Below are 8894 nucleotides of genomic sequence, written 5' to 3'. Positions count from 1 at the left end.
TTTAGCGAATCAGCTGGCGAATTACCTCTAATTCACTAGTTATTCCTTAGCGAACTAGGGTTAGGTCAGATTTGTCAGAACATTCCCTGACAACCTCGTACACGTTTTTCCGGCGCCGCCATTGCTGGAAAACTCACCCGAAAAACGTATCTTCACTGTTTTTCATCGTTTTTCGTCCCGTTCGATCCAGATCTGAGCTAGGGTAACCCCTAAGCTCATATTAGGTTCTGTTTATACCCGATTCCACCCGGATCTCATGACTTAAACGGTTTAACGGTGTCGGCTTGTCGTTTCATGATTATATCTAACGGATTTAAGCTCATACGACAAAATACTATCATACCTTGGGTCGGGATCCGTTTCCTCCTCGATATTTCGGCTAGAGAGAGAGAGCTTAAGTGTGTGTTTTGGTGGTGTATGGAATATGTGTGAAATGAGTAATAAATGGGTAAATAAGGTTTATATAATTATGGATCATGGGCTTAAGCCCATGGTCCTTTCCTCTTTCTTTCATAATCCAAGTCCATAATTCATATCCATTTAACCCAACACTATCCCACCTCCTAATAACCCATACTTTCATTTATTAACCGAAACCCGAAAAACGGGATGTTACAAGAACAAAAATTCACTTTTATTTGAGCTCTAATTTTGTCATCTAACCAGACTGTTTTTTTCTTTTTCTTTTATTTATAAGAAATTTGTTTTCAAGTTTAAATAAAACCTCTTATAAAATATCTCCTAGAAAAGTTGCATGCCAAACAAACCCAAAAATTAAACATGACCATGGAAATAGGTTGTAAAGTACTTTATTCAAATATATAACATAATGTTTGAAAAAAAAACTAAAAAAGAAAAACAACACATACAATTTTATCATAGAATTAAATTAAGAAAAACACACAACTTGTCATACATGAGGAACAGAAACATAAAAGTTAGAATGAAGGAAACTCAATTGAGGAACCACAACTTCCATTTGGAAAGACAGGGACATTCAATGAAACCCGAAGCTGATGAATCCACACACAAGTATATTTGGTACAACTGACTATTACCGGACGAATCATTGTTACACTCGACCCATGGAGTGTAACCACTCGCTTTTTTTTATTGCGGCTTTTATGCTACTAAGACCATACTTTTGCCCGTTTTGGTTGAATCCCTACAATCATAACGTCATATCAAACGTGACATTACAAATCGAGGAAAATAAAAATATGTTAAAATGAAGATGTTCACTGTATATATGAACAGTCAGTGAATCACGTACCCGCGCTTTGGAGAGCTTGGAGTAGATTGAGTTTGTTCTTGAGGCTAAGCGTGGTAGCGAAATAATCATGTTGATTAAGTATGGATTCTGAGCAAGTTCCATGTTTTGTCCCCACTCATGACCCCAAAATGTTAATCCGTTGTTGCTTGGGCATGATAATGTTGGCCATTGTGTTTGCATGTGACTTGTAAGATCTGAAATCTACAAAATAAAAATAAAATATTTTAAACAGTTAAAAGTTAATTGAACTTATATGACCCATGCATGTATAATAAGCACCTTGGAAGCATCGAAAGGGTTGCTAGAGTCACAATTCGAGGGATATGAACCATCGTTTCTGTTAGGCCAAAGTCCATGAATTCCAAAATCTGATGCAGGTTTTTCCAGTACTTGGGTAGCAACAACCTTGTGTTGTGTCACAATACGACCCTGGCCACTATAAATAAAATAAAACAACATTAAATCAATTGAATCCTATTTTGCCGTGTGTAGTCTTATGATCGTGATTAAAGTTGAAATGAAATACCTGTTGAACGAAGTAGAAAAAATCGAAATCTTTTGCAACCGATAGTGCGAGTAGGGAATGTAGGGTTACAAGCTTGATCAACAACAAAGGATTGTTTGATTGCATCTTTATTGTCTATTTTTAAAGTTTAATGTTTAGTGTTTAGGTGTGTGATGAAGATGTGTTTTAGTGTGTGTATTTATAGGAGACATGTTGTGTATGAAAAGGTATGAACTCAAAATGGGCATTATCGTGTGCTTTGTTTTATTAATGTGTTAATTATTGTTCAATTCTAATGATGAATACATTTATAATATTTAAATATAAGCATTTAAGTTATTTTTATATTAAAAATAGTATTTAAGTTTTGTAAGTTATGTATTGGCTATTATTAATGGGAATGGGAATGTGAATGTGAGTTGGTATATGGGTTTAAACAGATCAAAGAATTGTTTTTAACAAAATAACTAATGTAGTTGTCAACGTACATTTAACTCTTATATAATATTTTGATACTGATTCTTGGAGCATATGCTCGACTCATCCAATAATATCATCAAAAAGTAAATTCAACAGTATTGGATTACAGGAAAACCTCATAAAGTCAGGTTTTAATCCGAAGACCTCAAGAATCTCAAGTCCTAATCATCACCTCCATCGTAAAGTTCATAATTGGTAATTTATAACCTACCGTTTGAGTCACAATATATGTAAAGTTGGACGGAAATTTTGGTATCATCCTTTTTATAGTAGGGACTAGCTTGACCCAACTTGAACCCGAAAAAAAAATACTTACTGATAGACAATTGACTCTTAAAAAAAATCCGGCCCCATGAAAAGTATGTCTACGTCGGCAATTGTACACCAAGACACACATTCAACTTACAATTTTATGCCCATATGGCCATATGTACACACAATTATTTGTAATTGTTTCAAGATCAAGTTCTCAAACTACTCATACACTGAGTAATAAGTTGTAAAATAAAACTAAACTTTAATAAGTCTCATGGGTTGACATACATGTGTGAAAGAAAGAGAGCATTTAAAAGGATATTCCAAAAAATGCTCGGCTGATGCATCTTTGTAGGTACAATAATTGGGACACAATCTCTTTATTTTAACAACCAGGGCAGTTTAATACCAAATATTCCGGTGTTGGTTTAAGTGGTTTCTTTTTAATGGCTATTTGGATTACTGACAGGACACTAATCATCTTTATTAAGAAAGAGGACCACCCTCGGTATGAAACCCACCATAGATGAATTTCTTTATAAAACTATATTCGCGAACTGGAAATTCTATGAATTAATAGATATAAGAAAAAATATAAGTTATGTTTATATTTGTAAATTATTTAAGAATAGCAAATAAGCATTCTTCAGTTTGCTTGTTCATTAACTCCTGTTTCAAACTTTATGCTTACTAAACTTCGAATTTTTATTTATTTGATAGTTAAAACTTTAAAATTAAATATTTTAAGGGTGAGATTAATAGATCTTACAAGAGCTAAAAAAAATATATAGTAATATTTTATCTGCGTACTCATTATGGGTAAATCTATTATCGTTGTGTTTTCTATCATATAGTTTTATGGATTTTAACTTGCGTGCTCTTCTTATGCAAGCATTTATAATATTTTTGACGTCTCGGTTTTCTATCCCGCTTCAATGAGAGCCTTAATATAATATATTAGTTAAGATTTATTATGAGCTATAATCAAATCAAATATTTTTATGAACGGAGATATTATTAACTTTTACCACTTCCACTACGATTCATCTATTAAAGGTTCGACTTTAATTGGTACTATAATTAGTGTTTAAACCTTTGAGTTTTTTTTATACGTTAGCTCACATACTCTCTAAAATCTACTCTAAATTACACACACTTATGTCGATCATATGACTTGAACTCAAACTCGTTGAAAAAGCAAAGTCTTATTTCAACACTTCCGTAGTAGTCCCTTTTATTGTTTTCGTTTATTTTCATGAAGTTGATTTATAGGTTGTGGCGAATTGACAAATTAGTTTTCAAGCTTTTGAGCCCTTTTTCGATTCCAGTTTTCAATTTGAAAACAATTAATGAAAAAACCAAAACGCAAGAAACATAAGGACCACTTGAGAGTCTTTAGGTATGTGTCGAAAGTGGCCATTTTTCACACTTTTTCTTGTTGGATTAATTTTCAAACTTTTAAGCCATATTTCAATTATGGTATTCACTTTGTAAACAATCAAAGAAAACAAAAACAATTTAAATGTCTGTCAATTCGTTAGATTCACCACCAAACACATTAAATTTATTTTGTTTGAAGCATATTTTTTTCGAATTTATAGCTATAATTGTCATCTAAATAATCTTTTTTGTAGGTCTAGGGTTGAAATCTCATAGTAGACGGGCTAGGAGGATTTGTGAGTATATTAGTAGTAGTTTAAAAAAGATGTTTTTTTCATTAATAAGATTTTACATTTTTTAATCTCCTAATTCCTAAAAGTTAAATGCCAAACATACAAAGATTAAACATGTCCAAGGAAATAAGTTGCAAATGTTGTTCGATTTTCATGAAGTTTAAAAAGTACATTACAAAATGAAAAAGCAACTAAAACACGTATACAAATTCATCATAAAATTATATATAACAAAACAAACATGCAAATATGTAGATTAAGGGATCTGAAACAGGAATATTAGAATGAAGGGAAACTCAATGGAGGAACCGCAACTTCCCTTTGGAAAGACAGGACATTCGATGAACCCTGAAGCCGATGAATCCACACACAAGTAGATTTGGTACAACTGACTGTTACTAGACGAATCATTACTACACTCGATCCATGGAGTGTAACCACTTGCTTGTTTGATTGCGGTTTTTTTATGCTACTAAGGCTATACTTTTGTCCATTTGGTTGAATCCCTGTAATCGTCATACATTCCCATCAAACATGAGATATTATATGAAAACTTGATCAATAAAATATCAAATTATTATTTTTGTATATGAATTTTGAATGAAACGCGTACCCGCCCTTTTGAGAGCTTGGAGTAGATTGAGTTCGTTCTTGAGGCTAAGTGTGGTGGCGAAAATAATCATGTTGGTTTAAGTACTGATTCTGAGCAAGTCCCGTGTTTGTCCCACTCATGACCCCAAAATGTTAACCCGTTGTTGCTTGGGCACGATAATGTTGGCCATTGTGTTTGCATGTGACTTGTAAGGGTCCTGAAATCTATAAAATAAAAATAGAATAAAATAAAAAAATAAATGGTTAAAAGTTAATTGAACTTATAGGGACCCATGCATGTATATTAGTATGCACCCACAAGACTAAAAGACACATATTTAGAAATATAACGAATTAATAAAAATAAACACCTTGGAGGCGTCGAAAGAGTTGCTAGAGTCACAGTTCGAGGGATATGAACCATCGTTTCTATTAGGCCAAAGTCCATGAATTCCAAAATCTGATGCAGGTTTTTCCGGTAACTACCCTGTTTCGTGTCACAATATGATCCTGGCCACTATAGAAACAATAATAAAAAAAAAACATTAAGTCAATTGAACCCTATGTTTGTCGTGTGTGTCTTGTGATTGTGATTAAAACTGAAATGAAATACCTGTTGAACGAAGTAGAAGAAATCGAAATCTTGTGCAACAGACACTGCAAGTAGGGAATGCATGGTTAAAAGCTTGATCAACAAGAAGGGATTGTTTGATTGCATCTTCATGTCTATGTTTAATGTTTAATGCATGTGTGATGAAGATGTGTTTAGTGTGTGTATTTATAGGAGTCGTGTTGTGTATGAAATGGTATGAACTCAAAATGGGCATTATATTGTGTGCTTTGTTTTACTTGAGTTGAGATTGAGACATTGCATTAATGTGTAGTTATGGGTTATGGGTGGTTTCTAATGAATAATACTTTTTATATTTAAATAATTTTGAAGAATAATGTTTATATATCTATCAATTTAAAATTTAAAAAACAATTAAAATTGGATACAAGTTTTACGTCAAAAATTTAATAACCTACAAGAAAATTACTTCTTATGTATATTCCTATTGAGACTGAGAGTTGAAGTATAACACACAAGGCGTTTTCATGCCTCTTATGCATGTTAACTAGTCGTCTCTAGTTAGCAAGAATACATAGCCTCATGGCAATTTTGTTGATCAGTTGTTCAGCAAATCTTGGCCCAGAAGGGTGGAAGTAGAGTATTGTCCGTTGATTTTCCGACGACTTTTAAACAACCAATTTTTTTTAATCTTATATGTACTATATTATATATATACCTATTGCTAGGAAAACTCTATCCTTTTGGAGGCCATTTCGATTTTTATAATAAATGTACAAAGAAGAAAATTATATATATAAGAGACTTATCTAACACTTAATCAGTTTATGTAGAGAAAATTTTATACATAGTAACCAAGTTTTTTTATTGTTCTAGTAAAGCCGCTTACTCTTTTTTTACTAGTAATCTAAATTTGATTTGTTGTTCTAATCTTGTGTAAATCAAATAGAGCGTCCGACTAATTAACTTTAAAAACAACTTAAAATCAGGCCTTGACAGTTGACAATTACATATTGGCATAGGTGTGAAAGAAAGAGAGCATTTTGAAAAAAGGATATTCTCACAATATTTGGCACTTACCCTTTTATTTTAAAACCCTGGAAATATTTTATCACCAAATATTTTTACCAGAATAGGGTCAGGGGGAAGTATTTACCAATATAAGGATTTTAAAAATTATTTATTAAAATAGGTTTTTTTGGATAAACTTGCTTTTCTCACTCCTAATCTTATTGGATTAAAATAATTTCTATTATTTTTTATTTAATGCAAGTAAGATAATAAATAATAAACTAAAAAAAAAAACAAAGTTTACATATTTGTTTTACGTTCCATTTTTTTTTCCAAAATACTTCAAAAAAATGTTTTTGAAAATTGTTCTTATTTGGTTTAAATTATTTTATTTTGAAAACTGTTCTTATTTTGTTTTACAAAACCGATTCAAAACAAAAGTTTTACATTACTCCTTATAGCTTTTTTTTATTATTATTATTGCTTTATTATTATTTTACAAGTTTTTTATATTAAGGGTGGTTAATATTTGAATTGGGTTTAATATTGATATGGTATCTATGTTGTTATGCCATAATCAGTTTAGTTTGTCATCGACACTAGTACGATACCAACACTTGTGGTATAAAAAAAATATTTCAAAAACAACTTCGTTTCAACAAAATCTATGATGTCTAGAAAAGAAATTAATTAAACACAAGTGTAAAAGTTATAAAACAAACATGGGTACCGATTCCAATAAAATTGATGGTAGTACTAATGTTGCTTGGTAGGAACATTTGGTTTTCATCAACAATTATGCCGAAACGTTACAAAAAAAACAGTTTTTTAAATTTATTCGCGCTAACCATTTTAATATATTGTGATGAAATGTTACGAAGAAAAAAATTACAATTTGATTATTTCTATGTTAAAGAACAGTTTAAATTGTAATTTTTTTAGCTATACGCCTATATGTGGGGAATTTTTCTGGAAAATGATTGAATTATTTAAAGGAAAATGACAAAAAAATATAATAAAAAGTAAGTTTTATTATTTTTTACTTTACCTTTCTATCATCTTTCTTGAATTAAAAATTTTAGTAGAAATTATTTTTACCCCAAGATTAGAAGTGAGAAAAGTAAATTTACCCAAAAAAACTTATTTTGGTAAATAGTTTTCAAAATCCCTATATTGGTAAATACTTTTTCCCATGACGCTGTTTTGGTAAAAAAAACTCGACTGTATAATAAGATAACTTATTATTAACGAGATAACTTATCACATAAGCCCTTTTGAGTTCTCAAAGACGTCATGGCGGTAAAGTGTGTTTACCCTATATAAAAGGTGGAAGTTTCAAATGTTGATCGTGATGAGAGTATATTAGGATTATAAACCGTTAAAAAGAGTTAGCAAGTTTGAGTTTGCTTGTTCATTTGGAACAAGTGGTTTTCCAATTGGCAACTAGTGTTTTCAAACTTTATGTTAACATCATACCCGTTACACCACTCGATATTTCCATGGTTGTGCAAGTTTCATCCCATTTTATCTTAGTTTATCTGTTTTATCTCGCATGCCATATTAACGTCACATAAAAAATAGCTTTTTCCTCGTTTTGTTTTGTTTTCCCCCAAATAGCAGGGTGTCGTCTTATTTTGTCCCAGTTTTCCCGCTTTGATTTTAGAATTCGAAAAATACTAACTATTTTTTAAATCAAATTAATACCAAACAATATAGATGTAAGACTAAAAATAAATTCTTAAAAAATTTAGAAATTAAAGTATTACAATAAATTAAAATAAAACATTCAACAATAAATTAAATAATATTGATGCATTTTCGGGAAATGCAGCCATATGATCCAAGAACACAGTGATTTAATTCAAACGATTTGAACCGATTGATTCGGTTCAAAAGACCTAACAAATTTATTAATAAATAAAAATTAACAATAGGGTCAGATCAACTTAATGGACCATATGCTCTTGCATAGTTAAACGTTTAATGATAAGTTAATAATTCAACAATAAAATAAAGAAAAATTGGATTTAAATAATCTCACCTTTAACGTAGTGGCCAATAATAATCCCACCTCAAGTATTTCCCGCTGACAGTCCCACCTTTCTAAGGTTTTTTGTTTTATGATCCTCCGTTAAAAAAAATTAACGGGGTTAAGTTTTTGCTGATGTGGCTGGTGAGTTGGCATTTTTATTTTCCTTAATGGCTTTTACCTATATTTTTATTTTCCTACGTGGCTTTCCTTTTATCATTATCCCAACAATAATAATAACAATAATAATATCTTAATCTCTGTAAACTCACCATGTACAAATCTATCATCATCTTCTTCACCTTCATCACCTTTATCATCCTGCATTATCCACAAACCCTAACCCTAACTCAATCCTAGTGGTGGGGGATCATTGGGATTAATATTAGTGGTGAGGATTTGATGTTTGAAGCTAGATGGGTTGCATCTGGAGGTGGGGGTCGGGTCCGATGGTCAGCAGGTCGTTCATGGTGGCTTTCTTGAATCTGGGTTTGATTGATGAAGGA

At 31.3% G+C, this 8894-nt stretch overlaps 1 protein-coding gene across 3 annotated transcripts; it reads right to left on the bottom strand.

The window, feature by feature from the left end:
- Positions 1–920: 920 nt before the first annotated feature.
- LOC143597365 (uncharacterized) lies at positions 921–5636 on the bottom strand. 3 transcript variants are annotated; one of them, XR_013146891.1, is made up of 4 exons: positions 5391–5618; positions 5264–5294; positions 1553–1678; positions 1157–1474 (listed from the first exon to the last, which is right to left on the bottom strand). XR_013146891.1 is itself a non-coding variant. In XM_077075881.1 (3 exons), the coding sequence occupies exons 1-3, from the start codon at positions 5499–5501 to the stop codon at positions 1405–1407; spliced, it is 327 nt and encodes a 108-aa protein (XP_076931996.1). In that variant the 5' UTR covers positions 5502–5636; the 3' UTR covers positions 921–1404. The 3 variants fall into 3 exon arrangements, 1 of the variants encoding a protein (XP_076931996.1); XM_077075881.1 differs by lacking the exon at positions 1553–1678 and having other exon boundaries at positions 921–1474; positions 5149–5294; positions 5391–5636; XR_013146892.1 differs by lacking the exon at positions 5264–5294 and having other exon boundaries at positions 1158–1474; positions 1553–1709; positions 5391–5616.
- Between the last annotated feature and the right edge of the window lie 3258 nt (positions 5637–8894).

This window comes from Bidens hawaiensis, unplaced genomic scaffold (genome assembly GCF_021521415.1).
Source record: "Bidens hawaiensis isolate Kalapana, Puna unplaced genomic scaffold, B.hawaiensis_p1.1 tig00048168_1, whole genome shotgun sequence".
NCBI classification, from domain to species: Eukaryota; Viridiplantae; Streptophyta; class Magnoliopsida; order Asterales; family Asteraceae; genus Bidens; species Bidens hawaiensis.
Note: the sequence above shows the minus strand (reverse complement) of the source record. Positions and strands in the feature narration are given on the sequence as shown.

What these genes read in the sequence shown, in the direction of transcription:
- LOC143597365 (XM_077075881.1), bottom strand. Translation starts at nt 5,501, where the DNA reads ATGAAGATGCAATCAAACAATCCCTTCTTGTTGATCAAGCTTTTAACC. An exon ending in TCTTCTACTTCGTTCAACAG is followed by an intron (nt 5,295 to 5,390) that starts GTATTTCATTTC and finishes TTGTTTCTATAG; the next exon opens with TGGCCAGGATCATATTGTGA. An exon ending in ACTCTTTCGACGCCTCCAAG is followed by an intron (nt 1,475 to 5,148) that starts GTGTTTATTTTT and finishes TTTATTTTGTAG; the next exon opens with ATTTCAGATCTTACAAGTCA.